General features: G+C 40.9%; 1 protein-coding gene across 4 annotated transcripts in view; it reads left to right on the forward strand.

Moving 5' to 3' along the window:
* lmna (lamin A) overlaps nucleotides 1–26,308 on the forward strand; it is a 35,004-nt gene extending 8,696 nt beyond the window's left edge. For all 4 annotated transcript variants that reach the window (XM_071468382.1, XM_071468380.1, XM_071468381.1 and 1 more), the window contains 11 exons: nucleotides 17,043–17,199; nucleotides 17,905–18,030; nucleotides 18,690–18,860; nucleotides 19,419–19,544; nucleotides 19,823–20,043; nucleotides 20,934–21,240; nucleotides 21,686–21,793; nucleotides 22,226–22,345; nucleotides 22,430–22,489; nucleotides 22,640–22,813; nucleotides 24,163–26,308. In XM_071468382.1, coding sequence (XP_071324483.1) covers nucleotides 17,043–17,199; nucleotides 17,905–18,030; nucleotides 18,690–18,860; nucleotides 19,419–19,544; nucleotides 19,823–20,043; nucleotides 20,934–21,240; nucleotides 21,686–21,793; nucleotides 22,226–22,345; nucleotides 22,430–22,489; nucleotides 22,640–22,813; nucleotides 24,163–24,198 — 1,606 coding nt within the window. In that variant the 3' untranslated portion in view covers nucleotides 24,199–26,308. The remainder of the gene's footprint in view (nucleotides 1–17,042; nucleotides 17,200–17,904; nucleotides 18,031–18,689; nucleotides 18,861–19,418; nucleotides 19,545–19,822; nucleotides 20,044–20,933; nucleotides 21,241–21,685; nucleotides 21,794–22,225; nucleotides 22,346–22,429; nucleotides 22,490–22,639; nucleotides 22,814–24,162) is intronic.
* The last annotated feature ends 21 nt before the right edge of the window (nucleotides 26,309–26,329 follow it).

The raw sequence follows: 26,329 nt of genomic DNA on the forward strand, positions 1-26,329 counted from the left end.
TATGCTCAGAGAGTAGAGGAGCAGAATGTAGAAACAGAAACATTCATCACGTTTATTTAAAAAAAAAAAAAAAAAGACATGGATTTCAACATGGCATATTTTCATTGTTGTAACAGCAGTGTGTGTGTGTGTGTGTACTGTTGGAGCATGTGTGGTGGGGAGTGCTTTCTCCCAGTTAGTGCTATTGTGTTCTTTTCACTAAGTTGGCATTTTTGTTGAGTTGGGACTGGGAAGCATGTGAACTCAGTGAGAGTGGTTCACAGCTGCTGCATGTGAAAGATAAATTTAAAAAGTAGAATAATCTACATGAAACGTGCCTTTGATGCGACTCACTTTTACACGGCTGCTTTGTATTTTGCTGTTGACCTTCAATGTGGTGTCAGTGGTGCAAATATCCTAAGCTCATCAATCTATGGTTTGTAAATTTGCTCATGCTGTAGGTGGGTGAGGATGTTGACTTTGTTTCCTGCTCCGGATAAAAGCTAGTGTGAGTGTTGAGAGAACAGTATTATCAAACTTTGCATTTATCTCCGTAAATATTCCCCATGACACTGTGCTGCTTCTTTATTCTCCAACTACACATCTAGAGATGTAGCAACAGCTCCCGGAGCATTATTGTTTTCCTAAGGAAGCAGATCCTTTGACGCATGTGTGGTCTGGGCCGGCTTTATCTGTTATACTTTAGCCCCGCGTGTTTTGGTGTTTGGTTGTCATGGAGCTCTAGGAGTCTTGGCTCGGCAGACAGGGTGGTGACTCAGAGGTTTTTCATGGCCTCTGGAATGGGCTGACGGTGGACTCACTGTAACGGGTAGTCAGGTTTATTAATACACACTGATGGGCTTGTTCTGACTCGCCGCTGAGCTGAGCTTCACGCGGCGACAGCAACAGACGGTGGGGCAACAAACACTGGAGCTACGTCTCACAATATGGTGACTTTTTGTTGATGTCCTTGGTTATTCCTCCCAAGTTTGACAGAACACACAACAACAGGTGGAGCCGTCAGTGGAGTTCAGTTGACTGGACACACCTGTTTGGCCCAAAGGCACGACACTGCGTCTCTCTACAGACTTGTCTTTGTATGCATAACTGACGAACACATGCTCTCCCTCCTGAGGCAGCCCTTCAAACTGCTGGCCCAGAATGCTGACCATTCTCCCTGCAGCACTATTTGACTTGTAAATAATTTAAAACAGTAGAAAAAAAGCCATAAAATCTAGCAAAAACAGGTGTAGGTGGAAGGTGGCATTTTGAAATAAGGTAAGCATAAATCTTCGAGCCATGTATAGAAGTTAAGAAAGAAAAACAGGTCAGAAAGACTAAAAATCTGCCCCTGAGCTACTGCAAGTTCCAACCCATGTTCACCAGGCTGTGCAAGGGCTTGTTTTGTCATCTTTCCTTTAATAGTGAAATAGTACTCCTGTCTGCTGTCTCGTGTCCAATCTAACCTCCAGCTGTGCCGCTGGCTGTGAAACATTAGGTTACGTGGGGGAACTGGCTCATCAGTGTCACCGGCAGTACTCGTTCTTGAAATCCTTCCTTAAGGCTCCACCCACGCAGAAGTGTCGCTTTGCCATGGGAATTTCTTCCTACACATGTATTAGTTTAATTTATCAACCAATTTTTAAAAGACATATGTAAACTGTAATTAATGGTAATATAATATTATCTGTTACATGCATGTGTCTGATTATCCACTGCACACACTTTCTAATTTGACACCTTTTTTTATGGATGTTATAAAATAATAAACTCAGAGTGGTTCTTTGCTTTTGTCTGATAAGGATGAGACTCATCTGGAGTTGTTGAATAGTAAACAGTCCAACCCTTTTCCTGATCAAATGTACTTTGAATACATAAAAGCAGGGATTTACCTCGGCTCAGACTGTCGGCATTGTGAGGCTCAGGGTGTGGCACCAGGTAGATGAAGCTCTCAGACGTGTGTGTTTTTTTTTTTTTTTTTTTTTGCTGCCAGTCTGTTGAAACAATGTTTTCAAAAATGAATCAAATAAGTGCTGTGGTAGACAGAACGTGGCAGAACATGTTGTGGTGCAACTGCAGTCTGAAAAAGATCCAGTGCTGTGCTGAACATGCTCTTGTGTTGTAATGGGGGCTGATGTGCTGATGGTGAGGCCGACTTGTGGCATTCACAGCTATCAAAGAACACAGCAGGAAATGCACTTATCATTTAACACGCTCCCATTTCCTTGATTGGGAATATTTTCTTTTACCATTTGCGTTCACTGTGTATGACTTGCACTAAATATGGCTCACATGTTTTTGCAGTGAGGGAGTGATGTCACTTATTAAATTGTGTTGTTATCATCATCCTCAGCTCTCTTTGATTAAGAGTATTTTTCTGCATAAATTAAATTTCCTCATTATATCTCATTTAGTAGTAAAGCTGTATTCTGATTGTTATTTATTTTGATCTTGAAGACTTCACTTCCCACGTGCAACACATCACATGCTTTTATTGTCCTCTCAGAGCTACACAATAGACTGACATTTATGGTCAAAGAAAAGAAGGCGTCACATACTAGGCAACGCATACAGTGTGCTAAACAAACTTTAATATTTCGCCAACCTGTATCCTGTGAGGGGGAAACAGGGAAGTAAAAGGGGAGTTTGTGATGGCGTGGTGGATGTCAGAAGTAGTGGTGTAGTATTAGTCATAGCTTCAGTTTCAGTGAGTAAAGTTCCTATATTTAACCAGAGGGGAAATTTTAAACACGTCTCTAAGGTAACACATTATACATCGGTGCTATTATTGCTATGTATAACAGGAGGACTCATTCAAGCTGCTCATGTCAGGTTTGTTGAGATAAAATGTTTGTGTTCACAGTCTCTTCCTAAAATGGACAAGAGCAAACCTGCACTCCACTGCTGATCGTGCTGTTAAACCTTTGAAAAGCTTTTTCTGTTTGTTACAAGTGAAGCTTTCTTTCACTAGTCTGGTGGAGTCTGTACAACATTATTCTGTCTCTTTTTTTTTTTTTCTTCTTTTTCTTATGTGACTGGGAAAGTACCTCTCACTGCTTGGAAAGCAGCACTCGAATATCTCAGGCTGACTCTGCCAAAGGACTGTCGCTATAATGAACAAGGAAGCAGTGGGATACGGAAATACTGAAAAACATTTATATTAAGGAATTCAACCCAATTACCTAAATAAATAAATAAATACACTAAAAATGCTCTATTTATTGGTAGTTATCATTATTGATTAATAGGTCGAATATTTTCATTCACTCACAAAGGACAAGGACGAGCAGCAAATCTTCACATTTCAGAAGCTAGAACTGGAGAATATTTGGTATTTTTCCTAGAAAAAAAAATACACAGGGAATGATTCATAATTAAAATAGTTGCAGATTAATTTTCTGTGAATTTGTTGTTTGAGCTCTACAAGAAATAATTTTTAAAAATTAAGCACAGCAGGTAAAGTATGCCTGAGTAGCTTCAGATAAGTATGGCATATTATAAGACCCAGCGTCTTGCTGCCAACATCTAAAAGACTGATTATGCAGACTTTGTAAAGAATTAATGACTGTAACGAGCTGTTATTAGGCCAGTGTAATTAGTGGGGTGAAAAATGAAGCTTGCCAGTTGCTCTGATCCTGATATATCATTGTTTAACAGTCAGAATCAGAAACTTTGACAGGTATCTCTGGTTTATACAAATCCATTTTAATACACACTTAATGGAAGTCTGAAGTCATTCATAATTAACTGCACCACCATAAAACAGCATCAGCAGCCATTGGGGAAAAAAATCTCCCTGCTGCATTTATCCATCAATGTCCTCAATCTTTTTTTTTTTTTTTTTTTTTTTTTTTACAGCAGACATTTAACATGTCAGGAAAAGCACAGGTAGAGCTAATCAAATTAACAATGGCTTCATTCCATGTAAATGTGCCAGTAAGTCATGCTGTGAGACTGGAACTGCCACCATTAACGTTATTAATGGTGGCTTTTCCTGGTATGACATGTCTAAACGTCTGCTGTGAAATATGTCTGTTTCTTGGTCAAATACATCTCCCTCATCGTCATTAGGACTTTCTGGGCCGTAAATGTGGGGCAAGATATGGAAATTTGGTAAAACTAAACAAACTAACTCCATTTATATCACAGAACTTTAACATTTCGTGCTCAGCAGACCACCACCACCAGCAGATTTCATCGTGCTGCTGTACAGCTTTACTCATGCAGTTTGATCACATCCTCCTCTCTCTTCTTCTGGCCGCCTCAGGGGGAAACCCTGTGTTCCCCTGCGATGATCTCAGCTTGTATTATGTGACGGCAGACAATCGTCTGTCACAGTGAGTCACACGAGGGCAGATGAGAGCTCGGAGAAGAGCTGGTGATTTTCGGGGGTCTTCCAGCAGTGATCTAAATTAGATCACACAGCTCTTTCTAAGTGTCACAGCGTCAAATATACCCTTTCACACTAAATAAAAATAAAAAATCCAGTTGAGAGCTTTGCATATGAGAGTGATAAAAAATTTATATTTGAATTATCTCAAAGGGATGCGCAAATGTTCTTATCCAGCATATATTTATTTAAAATAATTTGTGACATTACCCAGCAGCAGTCGTTGCAACAGACCAGTAAACCCTGAATAAAAGTCTGCACTGCTTTATCATATTCACATGAACAAATATTATATCACAAATATTTTGGAATATTGTGTAAAAAGTCCTAGATCATGTCTTCAGATTAATTGTTATGTCTGACCAACAGAAAAATGCACAATAGAGAAGCTGGAGCCAGAGACTCTGGAAACTGATTTTCTGGCGATTGACTAATTGATTAACTAATCGTCTTAGCTCCAGAACAGATAATTTTATTTTACAGTATTCTTCTCTAATCTTCTTTCTCTTCTGATACAGTTGATTCATTATGTGGAGGGACACAGTCTTTCTAATGGGCTGTGACTGTCTACTCACAGCAGCATCAGAGTTGCAGTGCAGTCTTACGTAAAGGCCTCTGATGTCCTATAGAGGATGCCTGTAGGTGCTGTAGGTCCTGGTGAGAGTATGGATGGTCTGGTCTGGTGACTATTTGTTCCCTCAGCCTCTTACAGGACTTTGCGATGGAAAACAGATGGGCAGGCCTGTAAATGTGCTGGATGGCTGCTGTGTGGAGCCGTCTCTGTTGGCTTTATTGGTGTGCGAGTAATGAGAGAGTTGGTCTTGGACTTCAGCAGGGTAGAACTTGGTACCGAGCAGAGGTTTTGGCAGGAGGTCTGTCTGTGTGTGTGTGTGTGTGTGTGTGTGTGTGTGTGTGTGTGTGTGTGTGTGTGTGTGTGTGTGTGTGTGTGTGTGTTTATAGAATTAAAGTTTCCATACAGCCTTCAGATTCAGCCAAACCCATGATGACTCACTCGCACATGGAGAGGGCAAATTACTTTAAGATGGTGGGTCTCTCTCTCTCTCTCTCTCTCTCTCTCTCTCTCTTTCTTTCTTTCTTTCTTTCTTTCTTTCTTTCTTTCTTTCTTTCTTTCTTTCTTTCTTTCTTTCTTTGCTTGCTCACTCCCTCTCCCCAAAGACCTTCCTATTGGATAGTGGGCAAGGTGGGTTCACTGCAACCTCAACCATTCCCGCCCCATCTGGTTGGTTATGTAACAATTGTTCAGTTTCCAGAGCTACAAAAGCTCATTTACTCTGAAATAAATGAGTTGAATGGGATGTTTGGGGCAGTTCGACTATAATTTAAACAGGGACCTGAGTTTGTGAGGGAGCTCTTTCAACTTTCAGTCAATCTGAGGCACCTCAGATGTTCTGTATTAAGCGTTGCTCTTGTTTATTAGAACTGAGGAAATGTGATGAGGAGCCAGGTTTTTACATCTTGATGTGATTCCTTGTCACTTACAGTAGTTTGGTCTTTTGTTAAAGTTTGATTAGAGTCATTTTAACTCCTTATCACCTGTGTTGTTTTACTCTCCTGCTTTACTGTTGTAGAAATGTGTGTGATATGCATGACTGAATTTTTAATTGCATGCACTCTCCCACACACACACATGCTCTTCTGGCTCAGCAAGAATTTGGGAAGTAGTTTAAATATTTTTTTTGTTAGTTTTTTTTGTTTTTTTTATTTCAAACTTGTTCCCAGATGGGTGGGGTTTGCCATGGAGCTCAGCACACAGAGTGCCAGAGTTGAGACAATCACAGGAAAGCCTGTGAATGTCAATGCAGCGTCATTTTCAGTGTTTTACAGCTCGCCCGACACTATGTGAATTGTCCTGTTGCAAAAAATACCTTTTCTGTGTCTATTTGATCTGCTGTGCACCCACTAGTGAGCTCTCCTCTGTTTCCTGTATGTCCGTATTTGATGCCAGTCCATTTTGGCTTTGCGTGAGAGCACCCAATCATCAGGCTCGTTCCACAACCACAACTTGGTTATACTCCAAGCACCAAATCCCTTTTTTCCTTCCTAGGCTTGCACACGTTAAAGAATGCTGGCTAGAACTCATCACAGTCTCATAAACTCCATATGGGTTTTGTTTAGCTTAAAGCTAACATGGAAGTCTGTTTTCTAGAGTTTTTATTGTAACTCAGCTGTGTCTCACAATCTGTTGTTGTTGCATGGAGTTTTCTTGTTAATGTAAATGAGAATTAAACTTTTGGATACAAATTGGGACACAGCTCCAATCAGAATAATGCAAATGCAAAAGACATGTGCAGCGCGTCACTTCTTATTGGCAGATGTCTCTACATGGAGCAGGATGTTCCTGTGAACTTGAGCAGAAGCGTTGACACAATGCAGTTGAACCTGTTTAGAAAAGGGTGCAAAGTTGTATTTGGTCTCTGCAGGCTGTGCCAGGTTACATTCAAAAGACAGCTAGAGAGATCATCTATTTTTAATTGTGGAATTTTCCACACGTTTGTCAGGTCTGACCGGAAGTTGACAGTTGGCAGAGTAACCATTAACATGAACAGTTCTTATCTTGATTTTTCACTAACGTTCATGTGCTTTAGTCCTGTGTTCGTGTGTTCTCTTGCTTATTTAACAATACTGTAAAGGTGGAGAATGAAAGGGTGAAAGTGTCCAGTTGTTGCTCTTTATCATGACAGATAATAAGCTAACACAAAGACCAGACAACCACCATCTGACTCACACTCTGATGAATCATCAGCTAATCATGCAGGGAGGAACAAGGGCTGGTTCATATGCCTTTTCAGCGCGCACACACACACACACACACACACACACACACACACACACACACACACACACACACACACACACACACACACACACACACACACACACACACACACGTTATCAGCGGGTGGGACTTCATTCTCTCTTTACCTTTTGACTAATGCTCTGTTTGAGGAACCATATTAACAAATGCAAATTTTTTCAGGCGTGAACGGAACAAAGAAAACACATATATAATTCTCTTCAGTTTACAAAGTTTGTTTTGGTGACAGCTTAAACAAAACCAGGAGTTTGACATGAGAGAACATCGCCCGTCGTCTCTGTCTCCTCCTTCCTCTGTGGTTGTCTCTCCTCAGAAGTCACTTCCCTGAAATCAGTCACGCTCGACATTTTCTCTGCTCTAAGACTGGAAACACTGAGAACTCTGTTCCCCTCTGCCACATGTGGATGTGGATGTGTGGCTTCTGGCAAAGGCTGCGTTGTTGTTGGCTTTTGGTGATTATCACACACACACACAATCCCTGTGATTGTGTTCTTCATCCCAGCAGAGGTACAGGAAACGGTCATGTGCCAGTCCGTGATGTTTCTTTTGCTGCTTATTTCTGTTGCACGACACAGTTGGAAAAGCAGAGCTGACTTGAAGTAACAGGCCTGAGTGGCTTTTGCATCACTGTTTGAGAACCATCCTCACACAGCTCACACATATCTGAGTGTGTGCACCAACTCTTATCTAATACACCTGTTTATTTTGTTTGCAGTTAGTGCAACAGTTTATTGTAGAGTTCGATTGGATGCATCTTTTTAATAATTGCTTAAAGTTTAAAGGTGCATTTACATCTATACAAATTAATGATTTGCACTGAAATACATTTTAAATGATTAGTCCGTCAACTGTAAATTAATGAAACGATTAATAATTTATCAAATTGTTTAAGTGAAATTATGCCAGTCTCATATCCCAGCTTCAGTTTTTCTCTTTATATCACTGTAAATTATTATGCACAAGTCTAAAAATGATATTCCTGAGCAAATGGCTGCTGTTTATAACTAGTCTATGTTATACTGAAAAAAAAAAAAACTTTTTTTTTTTTTAATAGATTCCTTTTTTTTCCGTTTTTGAATAATTGTCTCTCTTTTTAGATTTTACTATTTTTGCTTTGTTTGTACACCTGTTTAAAAAAAACACAACTGTTGTCACACTAACACTGGGATCTTAAAATAGTTTTACTGAGAGGTTTTGTGCTTTTCACTGATGTATTGTTTGCCACAGTTTAGTGAAGACTCAACCAGATGCCACTGCCAAAGAAAGAGACAAACCCTCCCTCCAGTCGTTGCTTGTTAAGTAATTTAATATCAGTGGGTGATAAACAACATTTGACGACATTGCTATCACATCACGTCGAAATGTTTTCCTATTTTTTTTTTTAAATCTTGCTTAGACAAAAAATTTGATAAATTAAAAAAAAAAAATAGTTAGATGAACTGATAATGAAATGATCATTAGGTGTTTTATTGTAATGGCCCATTAACACAGTATTGTATTGTACTCTGGCATGTTTTCTTTGTGCCAGCTCTGTTCCTGGGCTCCTGTGTTTGTTTACGAAGACCCCATTATTCAACAGCCTTCCTCTTAGTCACCTTTTCCCTGCAGTGCTCTCCACATAAAGCTGCCTTGTGAACTAAATGTAGTGGAGATGGAAAAAGGAAAGGTGGGCTATAATTGGAGAAGGGAACATTTTAGATCTTCTATAGGGAATTTGGGAGAACCCCTTTTTTCCTCTCCTCAGTGTTTGAGCAGTGAGTCATCGGGAAACCCCACCCACATGTGCCCACATATGCTTGCCAGATTGTGTGTGTGTGTCTGTGTGTTTATGTAGCAACATACCATATGGATCAATGAACACTTGCACTGCACGTCAGAGGAATTCTTTGAGTGGTGCTACAGGAAACAAACAAGGTGATGAATTGTTAGTAACTATAGCAGCTCCTCACAGAAAGCCAGTGATTTTAAACACGCAGGCTGGGAAAACATCAGAGAGGGAAATGAATGAGAATGCACCCTCCTGTTCCCCCACAACTTCAACAGATGTGCCCATGTGCAAAGCACTGAAGCCCCTTCTGCTGCAGGGGAGCTGCTCTGTTGTGAACACTACAAGGCTGCAGCTGTAGTGGGCAGCTCCCTGGTGCATGTAGGTGTCTCAATCCCTCACAGCTACTTTGCTTTTCCATGCAATGACCGTAAACAGAAATATGTTAGTCAGTTTTCCTTGTGGAATCAGTGAGAATAATTAAAGGCTTGCTTGTAGATTTTTTTTAAAGGTCAGCTTATTCAAATTTTGAAAAAAGAGAAAAACCTTATTCAGCAGATTAATCAAAAACTAATTAAAAAGAATCTCTAGTCACTGAAATAAAATAGTTTTTTATTTGCTCAGGGTTTGAAATATCCATTTCATTTCTGCCACCACTGCAGTAATCTCTAGTCTCTTCCCAGAAATATTGTTAGATAGACCAGACAGCGTGCTCTCAACAGCTTGCACTCGTCAGAATAACTGTTGACAGTGAGGTCTGTGAATTATCCAGAGTAACGGGGATGCTGTTTCTGCTGAAAATACATGTTCCTATTGAATTTTTTTTAATTACTTTTACTATCTACCATAAATCTGAAACTATGTGTGGGTAGATGAAGTAGCTCAAGAGGTAAGAATATCTTGGGAGAACTAACCTTTTGAAACCGGATCAAGTTCAGCCAAGATAATGTCCTCACATTAGGACTGTGCTGCACTGATCAGACTGCTCCTATCAGACCACAGCATGTTGTCCCGCAGTGGTGAAATCATGGATTTGGTTTGCAAAGTAGGAAAAACATGGTGGACTAATTTGGCAGCTCCACTGGTGCAAAGGTCAGACAGTGAAGCTGTATAGTGTCATATCCAATGTTTGGAAGTCTGGTAAAGTAGCCATGAGAAACATTTTGCACACAGATTTAACATCTGTGGAACCTACCTGTAGCTATTTTAGAAATTCAGAGTGGTATGTTGAAATATTGCTGCTGCTGCTGCTGCTGCTGCTGCTGCTGACTCTTAAAAATTATAAGTGAAAGTACAAGATTCCTTTTCTTGCTTTCTACATTTGAACGTACATCTGCTCTGAAATGCCTACATTTATGTTCCACATTGGTTTTCTTGTAGTTCCAGATGCTGATTATCTACTTGGCATCAGTGTTGCCAGGGTCTCATAAAGCCCTGTATTGGCTGTGTGGCTGCAGTAATTCGTCTGTCATATCTTGAAGAAATTATGGGTTAGGATCTCCTTCAGGAGACTAGAAAAAGCACACCCTCTCAGTCTTGAGATGTTTTGAAAATCTCCACAGAAAACCTATTCCACTGCGTCCACAGCATGGTGGAAATGGCAGGCCTGATGACAAGGCCTTGGTTTCCGTGGCAACGGCATAGCAAAACAGGAGGGGGGGGCTTTTTTCTCTCTTTCACTCCACGAGGCGGGGTTCGTTTCTCGTTACTGGGATGGACAAAGATAGCTGTGAGTCATCCTTGAAGCTGGGAGCCGAGCCAACACATTCCTCTTCCTCCTCCTCCTCCTCCTCAGATTTCTCGTCTCTATTATTCCCCCTCTTTCTCTTTTTGTCTCATTCTTTTCGCATTTCCATTTCACACTCCCCCACTAGCCTACCCTCCTCTCCCCCATCTCACACTGCCTCTGTCCAATAGCTCCCATTTTGTCTCTGTGCTTCAAAATGTGTCATTTACTCTATATTTGCTCTGTAACAAAACACCCTAAAAAGCTTTGATGTCGCAGCTGAAAAGGGTAGAACGATGATATAAACCTTTATTTTTCTGCAATATATTTATTTTCAAGAGAGACGTTTATGTGTGGGAAGAAAGAAGGCATGACAAATAAGACAAGTGGTCGATGCTCAAAAAACAAGAGTAAAGCTTGCCAAAATTACTCTTCTTTTTCTGTTTTTAATTCCCTCTCTCTGCAGAATATAAAACATGCAGCACTGCCCTTTTGGCACAAACCTCTCTTTCAGTTTGCAAGCTTAGAAAAGACTCTGCTGCCTTGTTTTACTTGCAACAGATTTCCCTTATCGTGATGAAACAGGCTGCTAGTCTTTTTTTTTTTTTTTTTTTGCTTTAAGTAATTTCGCACGTAACGTAATCTGCATTTCTTTGCTCATCTGTTGGCTCTCAGCCTCTGTCAGAACCACAGTTGTACTCATGCTGACTGTGTATTGTATTATCAGTATTAATAAAACTGCAGAGTGACTGTACATGTGTCCTGAGTTCAGGCTGAGAGACTTCAACGCTTCAGTGGAACAGAATGTAAACAGAGAGTTGGAGGATATTTATGCTGAAGCTCTCTAATTACATCATTCATACTGGATTATATAAACAGGTAGTCCCAAGAAAAGCACACACCATGCACTGGATTATGTAAATAGTATATGGGATCAGACATGTGCAGGGATATAGAAATGCTTCCATACACATTTCATAACAGAGTTGATGGCGTATAAATATGAACACACACTTGGCAGTCAACACTCCCACACACACACACACACACACACACACACACACACACACACACACACACACACACACACACACACACACACTTTTTTCTGAATTTTCTGATGTCCTTCCATCGCCTCCAGCCGCCACACTCTTTTAAGCAGACATCCAGGAGCAGCATCCTGGAGCCGCCATAAGCAAAGCACAGCACAGACCAGTAGAGACCAGACCATCATATCAGTGTGTCCCATTACTGCAGCCAGTGATTACTGTTGTGATGTTTTTATTGTACCTGTCCACTGATTTCTGTTTATAGATGACTTTGGCAGAGAACGAATATGTCTGTGGTTTAGTTTATATGTGCGATAACAGCCTCATCAGTTTTATAAATATTTGCTGACAGACGAGGTGTGAATGTTGCATCCCAGGAGCCACTGAGACCAAACTAGTAAATAATTATTTTCTTTCTTCCTGGATCTTTAAATTTGGTCTTCAAATCTGCCCCACTTCCCTTTAAGCTATATCACATCTAGTTACCTTAATAAAATACTCTTGTCCCTACCTTTGGTCATTTAAAGATGAATACATTTCTTTTAATTTGTTCTTTCCTTTGTAAATTCAACATGTTAACACAAAAATGCTGTGATAGTGCAGTGTGGTTCAGAGACAGATGATCAGCATTCCTCACTACATTTAAAAAGCTTCTTCCCTTTTATGTGAGTTTACAGTAGTATGCAGAAACATTAGCTTTGTCAAATACTGCCATGCTGGTCTCTTCAGTCCCTGAAGAGCACCCACCAAGGACTGGAACTATATTTGGTGTTTTGATGCGGAACAAATTCCATGTTTTTCACTAAATCTGAGCTCAATAGCTGCAGTGTTTGCAGCCTGGCCAGCTGATCTTGTCAGCTTTTTAGCACAACCTTGTTCAAAGCCCCTGATACCAGTGTGTTTGACAAAAGCCTGAGAGCACCTCAGAGTGAATGTGATTTGGAGGTGTTCCTCTGGTCCACAAGTGCTGCATGACATGAAGGCATTAAATGAGGTGTTGCTCTGAACACTAATCTGCGACAGCAGTGACACTAATAACCGCTCTGAAAAAAAACTCAATTCACATTTTTCTGCAATAAGGTCAGAGGTCATGTATATATAACTTCCAGTCTCTGTACAGTCCTGACACATTATACTGTACCTTCCTGCTGTACATTCATGCCATTATGTTTCAGCGTGGCTGTAGGGATGACGTGTTGGTTTTTCAGTCCATCACTTTGGTCCAGACTGAAATGTCTCGACACCTATTGGATAAACTGCTGTGTGATTTTGTTCAGACGTTCATGGTTCTCAGATGTTGACTTCTCCCCCCAGTGCTGCCATGAGGTTGACATCTGTGGCTTTGAGGTAGAGTTGCAATGATGAGTTGATTTCAGTTGATTAGTCAGTTGACAGAAGAAGTGGCAATTACTTTGATAATCCTTCTGTTTTCTTCTTTTTTTTTTTTTTTTTTTTTTTTTTATTCAGAAAATATGTCAATTCCAATCAATCCATTGATAAAATAATGAAGAGATTAATTGATAATAAAAATAATTTGTCAGTTGCAGCCTTGTGTTGAGCAAAATGTCTCTTGGATGGATTGCTATTTGGTACACACATTCATGTCCCCCTGAGGATGAATTTTTAGTCACTTTGGTGAACCCTCAACTTTTTTTTCCCCAGCTCCATCATTAGGTCCAAATTTTAATTTGCACAGTTTTTTTGGATTATGATGTCAACCCTTAGCTGTACTTCATCTTTAGTGCTAATTAGCCAATGTCAGCATGCTAACACACTAAACTAAGATGGTAAACAAGGTAAACTTTAAAAATTCAGCCTGGTAGCATTGTGAGCATGTTAGCATGTTTATGTTAGCATTTAGCTCAAAGCACCACTATGTCTACAGTGCAGTCTCAGAGTTTCTAGCTGCAGACGAAGACAATGTTTTTCTACAGAATGGCTCTTACTTTGCAGAGTTAAGGCATCTGCTGCCTGCCTAGTGTAATTGGTGCATCTCATTGGGGCCACTTGTGCTGAATACCAGAAGTGTCTATTAAAAGCATTTATCAAATTGTTTCACTGCGTGCCATCCTGATGTAAGGTGTTCTCTCTGTCTTACCGCCACATTCGTGTATGAAGAGAAGACAAATAGTCAAGCAGCATGTCAGTATACCAAATCCACTTCTGTCCATTAATTCACTCCTGGAGCCGATCCACTGGGCCCATTAGCATTAATGAACGTCACAGCAGCCACCTACACACACTCACAAGCATTCATCTGCCCGCAGAGTCAGACTCTTCAAATGCTTCACCGAAAAAAAAAAAAAAAAATTAACATCCAGACAAAAAGCTGCATAGTTTCAAGTAATGTTCATCTCCAGCTGTAAACATGTGTGTGGGTGAAATGTGAAAACATGTGAGTGTGTACACATCCCTAATGCCTTCACACCTCCTAAACCCAGTCTAATAAAAAGAAAACATGTCTGTCTTTGTCTCCCTCCCCTTAAACAAACCTGTTTGGGTCAATTTGGCTTCATTATTTAAGTCCATAATATGTTAATGAGCAGCATTGTGGTGAATTAAAAATGTTCCACAATAACAGCAGCCTTGGAAAATGAGTTTACATCACACAGAGAGAGTTATACAAGCCTTAGGGAGCATGGCTCAACCAGAGGTGGTTAAACTCTGTTGTACTGTTACAGTAACAAGATAATAGTCATTAAAACATTTTACAGCAATAACCATGTCTTGGTCTCCCCCGGTTACTAATTTGACTGTCTAGTTGACACCATCACACTGATTGATGGCTGACATGTTCATACGGCACTCCAGTGTTTGTAGGTTCAAGAATTCAGAGAATGTTTGTAGTTGTGAATACTGTGTGTGTGTGTGTGTGTGTGTGTGTGTGTGTGTGTGTGTGTGTGTGTGTGTGTGTGTGTGTGTTCGTTCCTGACACACTCATGTTTTTCTCCGTGCATCTGTAGCCACAGTCTCGAGTATTTTCACACCTGTGTTGTAAAGAGTCACAGTCTTGGCTCCTTTTTATGAGTCAAGATATTACAACAGAAAAAGCTGACTGCAAAAAATCTTTGCTCACTTCCCCGTCTCTGTGATCTACTCAGCATGATTCTGATGTGTTTATTTGTCCTACAGTTGCAATAACATAAACAATTTATGCAATGAAATGGAGTTAAACAATCTGCCCTTGAGCAAAACTTTAACACCCAGCTGCTAAATGGTAGACGACTGTATTTGCACTGGGCTGCTAGTGAAATTTATAAATATGAATTGGTGCAAAAACAAGGAATGTATAAACATCTGGTTACAACATCTGGTCATATAAATTTAGCTAAGGGCTAAGGTTGCACTATATTGTTTATTGACTGTATACACTTAGTTTCTTAGGTAGCCTAGCAAAAAGTAATGCAGTCTAATACTACTACTACTTTTTTTGTCTATTTCATTGATATGAAGCTTTAACACACTAGTTCAACATCAGCACAAACCACAGCCTCCAAACTGAGCATGAAGTTGAATCAGCACGTCTCTAAAACAAACTCAACATTTTGACTTTCATAAAGGTGGAATTTCTTATTTCAGTGAAGTATTCTCAATAAACTGGTGACTGCCTTTATATAATCCATTGTAACATTTGGAGAACATGATGTGTGCATTGGCGGCCATGATGTTTAACTGACCCACTCAAACACTGGGCATTCCCTCCTTTTTGTTTCTTGTCTTTTTCCCCCTTGAATCTGAACATGAACAGTCGAGGGGGGGGCTTTCATAAAATTACCCATTCAAGTTCTCAAAGTCTGATTGTACATCTGTAAAGCATTAGGGATATGTTTTCGCTGGATCTTATATTAGTTTTTTTTTTCAGGACATAAAAGACTTATTCTTTTTTTTCCAGCTTTTTCCACTTTCTTTTTTTTTTTTCTGTTTATCCCTGAAGCATGCAGTCATAGTGTAGTGCTGCTATTTTCGCCAGTTTGTCTCGTCTCTTTGTCCCAGCTCTTTTCAGGAAGCAGAATTGCATTTTCATGCTCTTCAAAAGCCATATTGGTGTTTGCTGAATGCAGTAATAGATATTGATTGCTGTATCATAGTGCAATAAATGGCAGTTTCACTTCTGAGATGGTGGCGTGTGAATGGACTCACTCTTTGTTGTAAATCGTCATTATGCAGCGGAGTAACTTAATCTCGCTGCGAGTGTGCTTGTGTCACAGTGTAAGCGTCTCTGTAGCTCACTGGCTGCTCGTCCTCACACTGGCTGTCCTAACAACCCGGCTGCCAGTGACCGGACGACTGTGAGGTCTATGTGAGCAGCCTGGAAGCCATCTCCCCCAGCAGATGGCCATTATTAGTGACAATGAAGAGTAGCCTGCAGGGCCAAATAGAATAACAGGGAGCCCATTTCCTCCTTGGCTGTGCATGAACCACCTATACTGCTAACAACCTCTCTCTCCCCTCCCCTCTCTTCATCTTCTGCTGGGAATGCATTGTTTTTCCATGGCTCTACCCAAGTTTTTTTTTTTCATCTAACCAGTACTCTAAATTGGTTCCTGCAGAGATGTTAGCGGAGAGGCGGGGCACACATGCACAAGCACATGCGCAACAAACGTGAATTCTCTTAATTCAACACAGGATCCCTTGAGATCGAGCTTAATGGGCTCTTATTCTTTACAGAAGTCTAATAACAGTATGCTGAAGCGTTGGAGTTCAGTTCACATCAACAGTGGACAACTGCTGCACTCACTGTGCTGTACAATGGCAGTTTGTGTCATCCACAGCTTCTGTCTCTGCAGCCGTTATCCACCGATTATCAAATTTCACTTCAAGCTGAAATAAAGGAACATGTTCTCCTCAGTACCAGCATGACTTTAATGGAGGCTAAAAGTAAATCATGACTCAAAGTTACCGACAAACACGTGAACTGGGTCTAGAGAATAGATCAGGTTCTGTAAACGTATCACAGGAGACAACGTTTTTTACATAAGGCAAGGAGATGAGTTAGAGAAGTATTTTAAAAACACAATGTAAGGGAAAATAAAAGTGAAGTAGAATTAGGCCTAAACTTAGGTTTATTTATTATCACTAACATTTTGGTATGATTACACAGCTCCCAACAGGACAAATAATCTGCTCCCAAAAAGGAAATGGTTTAATATGTTGATAAGAACAGGCCTGAAAAACAAAGACAAGCTGCCTGAAGTGAAACTCACCAACAGGGCCATAACAGACATGTACAGCAGAGGGTGATAAAGACACATGCAGCACACTAATGTCCATGTCTTTACTCTCACGTGCCCTCACAGGAACAGTAAGAAGGAGTCTGACCTGGAGGCGGCTCTGGCCAGACTGAGGGACCTGGAGGCCCTGCTCAACTCTAAAGATGCTTCCCTCACCACTGCCTTGGGGGAGAAGCGGACCCTGGAGGCTGAGGTGAAGGACCTCAAGGCCCAGCTGGCGAAGGTAAAAACATTGTTACTGGAAATGAAGTCTTGCATGGACTTCTAACGGAAGGAAGATAGAGACCTGTGCAAATGTCTGGAATGCATCTTTATTTACACTGTTGTGTCACAGCAAGCACCTCCAGTAGTTTTAGGATCATTTTAGCTTCCAGATGACATCTTCCCCACAGCAACTAACAAAAAACAATATGGCCCTGCTGCTGTTTAGATCAACATTCAGCTAACCCCTAAAGACCTGCACTGATTTTAACAAGGGGAAAAAGTTTAAAATCCTTAGTTACTACCTGTTAGAAAAACACTCAGTAGCTGGAGTTCAAAGCTGCAGTGACTGAAATGATTGAAATGATCCTGGTGTGGTCACTTTCTCTGCCTCCAAAGTGCAGAAGTACCTCAGTGGAAGTATTAATTTCATGTCAGCCCTGCAGGCAGTTGATTATGAATGAGGACAATGAAGTGAGTCAGACAAGGTTGCATTCTCTGCTGTTTGTTTTATCAATGAATTGTACCAGAGGACTGATGTAGATACAGTTGTGGCCTTACTCCACCTACTGGCCACATGTAGGAACTGCAGGTTTTCAGCTCAGACAGTGCTGCACACATTACACCTTAAGCTGTGTTAGATTTTTGTCTTCTACAAGCCCTCCTGAAGGAACATTTCTCTTATCTCTCTCTCTTTCCTCCTCCCCCTCCTCCTCCTCCCTCCCAGTTGGAAGGCAACTTAGCCGATGCCAAGAAGCAGCTGCAGGATGAGATGCTGAGGAGAGTGGACGCCGAGAACCGCCTGCAGACCCTGAAGGAGGAGCTGGAGTTCCAGAAGAACATTTACAACGAGGTTCCTACTCTTCGCCTTGACCCTTCTATTTGTGTTCAGCTGTCTAAGTCATCTGTCCTACTTTTCATCTTTTCCACAGGATATTGATTCGCTTCCAAACACCTACTTGTTTGTTTTCCATTCCCCCCTTCAGATCTGTCATGCAGATGTTTTTTTTTCTGCTTTTCACCTCTGCTTCATTTTATTTTCACATAAAAATGATAAAACACAGCACAAGTAGTGTGTTTAAATGCTGATGTTTCAGTTCTTGCCATAAACTAATTTATTTTTGTCAGGTCCCAGTCCAGACCAGGACAGGTGACAGATGTTAGTTTTTAAATTGTTAAACATAATGACTAGGAGAAACTTAAAGGTCACCAGAGCAGTAGACTTATCTGCTGGAGCTCTGTTCCTCTAAACAAGTAATTACTGCACAGCGACTCACTAATCAATGCAATTAAGTTCATTGACCATAGCAGGTTTCTACAGGTGGAGTCTTTTAAATTGTTTATAGTGCCTCAAAGAAAATAAACCAAACATCAATACAAATGACTCTATTTGTAGTTTAATAAAGTAATCTAATCAACACATTTCCAAATAAGATAAATTGCATCACTAACCTGGGTTTAAATGTGCTTTTCCAGCGTCTTATGTCAGTCTCTCTGTGCTGGTGTCTGTAGGAGCTTCGAGAGTCCAAACGCCGGTATGAGTCTCGCATGGTCGAGATCGATAGCGGGCGACAGCAGGAGTTCGAGAGCAAGCTGGCCGAGGCCCTCACGGAGCTGAGAGCCCAGCACGAGGCTCAGGTCCACCTCTACAAGGAGGAGCTGGAGAAGACCTACCAGTCTAAGGTAAGTCTGGAAGGAGGCACAGCTGTCGCCACCTACAGGCCAAAGTAGAGACTGTTACTCAGTTGTCTTCATAGTAGTTCAGCTTTGTGTGTGGTTGTTTTGTTGTTAAACAGTCCATAATTCAGAGAATACACAATATTGATTTGGATGTTTATTATACGATCAGTGTCTCAGTTTATTTGTGTACAAAAGTCTGTTTATAGCTTCTTTTTTTTTCTTGCCTTTCATCCACATACAGGAAGGAAATTAATTTAACAGACATAACCAGTGTCCTGTGGGAATCCTAATGAGGAGTGTGCATAAACACAACAGCAGTATTTGTCATTGGAATTCATTTGTAAATGAAACCAAAGCTAAACCGTTCTTCATCTTACTGGACCCCAGGAGGAAAATTATTCTGAGAATTACTGCGTCTGAATTAGTTGTATTAATAGGAGGGATTGTAAGAAGTAACAAGCTAAAGACTGTATTTTTGTGTCAGCACAGTTTTCCTCAGGTAGTGGTTCAGTAAACCAGTGTTGATACTGTTGCTGACTGTAGCATCTCTCTGTGTGTCAGTTGGAGAACGCCCGTCAGTCAGCTGACAGGAACAGCCACTTGGTGGGAGCTGCCCATGAAGAGCTGCAGCAGACCCGTATTCGAATGGAGGGCATGTCAGGCCAGCTCAGCCAGCTGCAGAAGCAGGTACACACACACACACACACACACACACACACACACACACACACACACTCTCTCTCAGACTCACACACAGTGTGTTAGTGACACTATCTGTCAGTGGTTTGTTATGTGTCTGGTGGTTTTACTGGCCACGCTGCTGTGTGGCTGACTGATGTTGACACGAACGCTCCAAAACAAGCTTCACCTCACTCATCAACCCGTACGTGCACTGTTACACCCTGCTTAATTGGCCAGTCTTAATTAACCAGCCTTTCTGTGTGTGTGTGTTTTCCTCATATCAGCTGTCAGCCAGCGAGGCCAAGGTGCGGGAGCTGGAGGAGGCTCTGGCGCGAGAACGGGACCTGATGAGGCGGCGGCTGGAGGACAAAGAGCGGGAGATGGCTGAAATCCGAGCCCGGATGCAGCAGCAGCTGGACGATTATCAGGAGCTGCTGGACATCAAACTGGCCCTGGACATGGAGATTAATGCTTACAGGAAGCTGCTGGAGGGAGAGGAGGAGAGGTGAGACTGTTGTACAACAGCAGGAAGACCATTGTAAAACCTCACCTCCCTTAGACACCTTGAAGTTGTTACAGGAAGTGAGGGATCACTAACAAGTCAGTGAAGAATTGGTGGGCAAATACTGAACTGTTGTTATATTTACAGTGCTCCAAAACTTTACACACGTTCCTCATCACAGAGACAGAAAATAAAGTAATTCCTCAGTGTATTGACTTTGTTAATCAAGCTAAGGCTGAAAGCACCAAGTGTGTTTTCAGTCACCAATGTCTGCATGAAAGATAAGACTCAAGTTATACAAGAGTTAGTGTGAAATGAATATCATCATCTCCCTGTGTCCGAGACAGTTCACATAGATATACTACATCTAATGTGATATAAACAGAAACGTGTGTGTCTGCTGTCCACATGTCTGTTTAGAAATATATTAAAACCTGGAAAACGTAGCAGTATAAAGTTTTGCAGCATATCTCAAGTTTATAGCAGTTAATTTTATTTATGTATTAAACATTTATTTGTGCAGGGTAAGTCAGCTGAGCATTCAAGCTCTTTTACAGCGGGGCCCTATTAACAGGAGCAGGCAGAGTCAATTAACTTCACCTAGAGCTGACAGTGAACAAGGCGCAGGCAGAGAAAGGTCATTAAGACTGGTGTAAATTGTATGGAGATGGTTTGTTGCTGGTTAGTCCATACGACTACTGCACTAAGGCAGTTTTTTTTTTTTGTTTTTTTTTTTGGGAGCTTCAACCAATCATGGAGCGGGTTGGTTAGGTGTAGGTAAGAGTGCTGGAGGATGAGATGTAAAGTGGCAACAATGTGAGATGTATCTGTTGCTACACTGACTCCTTTTGTCCATATCTATTATCTAAACCTCCTCCTCCATCCCTCCCCAGGCTGCGTCTGTCACCCAGCCCTCCACCCACCAAGGTCACTGTTACACGGACCTCGGGCTCAGGCCACGGCCACACCAGCCGCCTGCTCCACTCCTCAACCACCGCTTCTAGCAGCCGCAACTCCTCTGGCACGGCCAGCACCAAGAAGCGCCGCCTCAATGACAACGACAGCGAGACCTCCAGCATGGTGGGCGGCACTGTGACCAAGACTCGCATCAGTCAGCACGCCTCAGCCAGCGGCCGCATCACTGTGGACGAGGTGGACCTGGAGGGCAAATACATCCGTCTCAGCAACAAGGCCGACGAGGTAACTGAGTCTATTCATCAGCTGGGTTTCAAACCCTTTTAACCTGGTTTGAGGTCATTTCACAGCAGTGAAATTGCACAAAGGTGATAATGACATATTGTTAACCTCAGACTGCTCTGAGTTCTGTTAAAGACACAAACCAGTCCTGCAGACAGATGCTTTAACACAGACGGTTACTGTATGTGCTCTCCTCGTTCTGTAACATGTCTTAATTATTTCAGTTACATGTTTACGAATGCCTGATCAAAAAAAGCATTCTGCCATTAGTGTGGTAATGATATCGTTATTTTTGTGTGACCTTTTGAGCCAAATGAATGTAATCTATAAATGATAGTAAGCAGAATATTTCTGTTTAACTGCCTTCCAATTGTTTTGTTTAATTTTTTCATAAATATTTGTGGACTGCAGTAACTTTAAATTCTCTGTTTCCATGTCTGTCATGTAGGATCAACCACTGGGCAACTGGCAGGTGAAGAGACAAGTCGGCACCTCCACCCCCATCGTCTACAAGTTTCCCCCGAAGTTCACTCTGAAGGCTGGAGGAGCTGTGACTGTAAGTTACTCTAGCTGTTTGTTGTTGCCTCCATTTTTAAATTCAGCTGCTGTTTGCCTGTTTTTAAAGGTCCTGTGTGACTTTGTGGACCACTATTGGTGCTATGGAGTTCTTAGGAGCAAGACCCTGTTTTGCACATTAACACTCAGGCTGTAATACACATTCCTCGTAATTTACCAAGAAAAGTAGTTATGTGCACTACCAGGGAAAAGAAGGCTGCAAATTAGCAGACATGTACGTGAACAATGCAGGTGTCAAATTTATCCTAAAAAACTTTGAATCTGCTTGTTAGACCATAATGCTCTTTGGCGAAACGCAGAAGAGAAACTCAGTAAATAAAAGTCTATGAGGCACGTTTAAGTCTTTAATCCTTTGTTTCGTTTTTCTCTGTATGTGGTCTCTTACAAACTCTGTGACCTTTGACCTTTTCAGATCTGGGCTGCATCTGGTGGTGGAACCCACAACCCTCCCACTGACCTGCTGTGGAAGACCCAGAACTCCTGGGGCACCGGCGACCTCCTGCAGACCAGCCTTATCAGTGCCAACGGAGAGGTCTGACTTCACTCATCCTCAATTACACGTTTCTGTTCCTTTAACCACAATAACTTAACACGTTGTTATGCGATCCACCACCAGGAAATGGCCATGAGGAAAGTGACTCGCACCCTCTTCCATGATGATGAAGATGATGACATGGTAAATTCCTCTTCCGTTAAGTCGACCATTGAAAACCTCAGTGAATGGCGCATCAGGAACAATACAGCTCTGATCTCACAGTGACTGCAGCAGCTCCCAGTGGAGCAGCAGCGTTAAGTAACTCACCTTGTTGTGCGTCTCCTCCTGCAGGGAGCTCACAGCACGAGCGGTGCAGAGAACGAGTACAACCTGCGGAGCCGCACGGTGATCTGCGACTCCTGCGGGCAGCCGTCGGACCGTGGCTCAGGTGTTTGCGGCAGTGGGGGTTTACCTGAAGGCCTCGTGGGACATTCCTTCTTCATGGGCAGCAACGAGCCCCGACAGGTACCGTGCAACTCTTGTTACAACATGAACAAAAGTAATTATGCAGCAAAATATTGTTTTATATGATGTTGTCATCAATTAAAACAGTTGCAACAATAAATTGCAGAGGTGTTGCAGAACAGAAAGCAGAGACGAATTTGAAGCAGAGCTTTGGCATAAGGCACCTGCAGTTAATTTCAGCACAAATCATGAAATCCAAGAACACGGACCCTTTCACTTGTCACAATTTAAATTTGGAATCACATTTCCTCCATGCCTTTGTGTACAAGCACATGATGTACAGTGCAGTGCAATTAGATGATACTGATACTGTGACTTTTCTCAAAAGTCCAGATGAAGTTAGATGAAAATAAAATCAGTGATGGCTGCAGAAACAGTAGCAACACACAAACAACATGGTTTATGTAGTGTAAAGGTAAAGGAGCCTCATCTTGGTCAAAGTCACAGTTTATGGCTGAGAGAGTATACAGAGTATACAGAGTATCAGGAAACCTGAGAAGGAGACCAGCTGCACACACATGAAATAATCATAAAAATGACAAAGAAGTCTTTATATTTCTCTCTGTCTGAGACAGATTTCAGGCACAGAGAGAAGGTGAGGGACCGGTCAGTGATGTGGTGAAGTTGCTGAGATTTACAAACTTCCAATACAAGACACAGACAACACACATAATTAACACTTTTACATTTAAATACAAATTCACAATTTTGAGCTTCCTGTCCCACAATGACACACAGATGTTCCAGATGTTTTAGCAATATGATACATTATTAGATACTTTACTCTCCATATGTTGAATTGTGTGCTTACCTTTAGACATGTATTTTTGCACATTTGGCTGTGTGTTGGCTACACCAGCTATTAATTTAAATGATGTAACTGGAGTTTACCAACTGGAAACTGTGTCTGTGTCTTTTTTATTCTATATTTAGTACCAATTTATATCATTATTTTCAGGAAATGTATCAGGAAGTAATTGTATCACACAGAAAATATGGATTTGTAAAAAAGTCTTAAATAATACTTAAAAATCCCTTTTTTTTTTTTAACTTACCACTACTGTTTAAATAGAATAAACTATAACTCACCTTTTAGAAGAGAAGAAAACTTGTTCATGTTCAGTCACCAACAAGAAATAAAAAGTAGAAGATTTTACTGAATCAGGCAATTATAAAAGCCATTCCCTGCACTTCTCTTGTGATTACAGTATATTATACAGTGGCCTTCTGGGGAAGTTTTTTTTTTTTTTGTTGTAGTTGTTGTTTTGATTTTCTTATTTGGTTTTGTGTGTTAATATCCGTCCTAGTCTTCTAACATTAACACTGAACATTCTCATTTTCTCCTTCAGGGTCGTGTCAAGCCGGAGAACTGCTCCATCATGTAAAAACCAAACAGCACCTCACCTGACCCCAACACCTCCTGTAGCCCACGCAGGAGAATAATTTTCTACCATTGGGATGTTTGTCTTTTATTTTTTTTTACATGACCTTGTCTTATTTTGTATTCAGATTAATCTGCAGGATAGATTTGCTTCCAGGTTTTGGCAAAGGGCACAGGATTTCCATATTCAGCTTTTGAGTTTGTATGTTTATGTTATGTTATTGCATGTGTGCCGTGCTAGCGCTTGTACTGTATTCTGCTCTGCTTGCACATTCACATCTACACACACACACACATACACACACACACACGCACGCACACACAGAGCTCCATTGACCAGTGCTTGTGCTTCGATCCAAGCTGGGGTTTCACATTTAATGGCCAGGCTGTCAACACTCAACACGCACAGCTAGTGAACCCTGTCAGGAATAAGTCTCTGCAGCCATACAGATGACAGGAAAATGAATCCTGTGGGGTTTGTTAATCATGTTTATCTCCCATCAAATATAGCAAATCTTTATTTAAAGATGTTTACACATTGACGTCTTTTGAAAGCATGTCGTGCTCTCTTTATATGACAGAGGGGTTAGGGGTCTTTGTTAAATTGTCCAAAGAAAGCCAAAGTACTGTAAGCTCAGGGTGTACAGCAGGATTTTTTTTTCACCTTAGCCTTAAACAAACACATTGTAGTACATTTTTCATGTGGATTTAGATCATACGGTTGGGCAGCTGTGGTGCACTCAGAGAAAATAATTGTTTGAGATGAATATATTTTTTTTCTTCAATTCACAGCTTAGCCCCAGAGAAAGGTATTGGGTGATATTTTTGAAAGTCTGGAAAGGAATTACTGTTTGCTGGATTAGTTGAATGTACCCACTTGAGTGAGTCATGAGATTGTCTCAGCTAGATGTATGTTTAAATGCGTTGCATTATTATTTTTAAGTAATTCCAAAGGTGATTCGTCACGATCACGGAACAATGTAGATTTTGTTGTCTACTCTGGGAAGTATTGGGAGTGGGTACTACATTTCTTAAAAATTTGGTGTCCTATTTACATATATTTATATAGGAATTCTCAGCTTATTCAAACAGATCAATGTTATTCTAAGAGAGAACTGTTGCTGCTTTTTACACAGTGCAACGGTAGTTTTTGTAAACATTTTAACAAGCTTTTTTTTTTTTTTACAGATAAAAAATATAATTGTGCCTTCAAAGAACATAAAAAAGCATCAACAATCACTGTTCTTTATTCACATGCCTTGTATTGCAGTCTTGTGACTGTCAGCCGTCCTCTGGTTTGTGTGGCTCCTAAAAACTGGTCATAAGGGCTTTTTTTTTTTTTCCTTTTTCCTCTAAGCTTACCAACTTTGCAAATCCCCAGGCATGATTTTGGGGATCTGAGTAAGACTGTTGAGTTTGTATACTTTATAACTTTGGCTTTATGCACTGCTTTTATTGAGGGCCTTGCCAATTATGCACAGCAGCTAGATTTGTACTGTAGTCTGGCAGCTTAAGTCATTTATCCTCCAGAGAAAAGCATATCAAAGCATTTACGGAAAATACTTGATAGCTGTTTTGGGTATTTTTTTGTTGTTCTGCCATGTTACATTCTTTTTTTTTTCTTTGCCTTAAGTAGATGTCTGATTTTGACATTATGACCCCCACAGTGCCTTAAAAAGTCCATGACAATCGTTAGAGAGCTTCAAAGATGTTTCATATTTGACCTTCATGACACAGATTCACAGTTGACACAGTATCTGTCTCATATGTAGGCTACGTGTAAATTTATGAGACATGGGTACTGTATGTAGTTGTGTATGTGTTCTACTGTTATCTTTGTATGCAATGTTAGTTCACATGAACGAAGACCCAGGACACTTAGTCGAACCACAGATGTGTTGTCTGTCACTTAAACACTTTGAGGGACTTGAGGATGTCACCAAAGGGATTTCATGTCGCAAATCTTGAATGCCAAAGTTGTATTTAGCTCAAGGTGGGATTTGTGTCAGATCAAAATGATGCTACATTATGGACATTACATTCAGATGTAATGAATGTCTTTTTTTTTTCTTCTTTTTTTTCTAAAATAACGCTGAGTAAAACTTTTTCCGGTGTTTGGTTGTTGTGATTATTTC

This window comes from Trachinotus anak, unplaced genomic scaffold (assembly GCF_046630095.1).
Source record: "Trachinotus anak isolate AG129_WGS33_773 ecotype Australia unplaced genomic scaffold, CSIRO_AGI_Tana_v1 ptg000032l, whole genome shotgun sequence".
Taxonomy (NCBI): domain Eukaryota; kingdom Metazoa; phylum Chordata; class Actinopteri; order Carangiformes; family Carangidae; genus Trachinotus; species Trachinotus anak.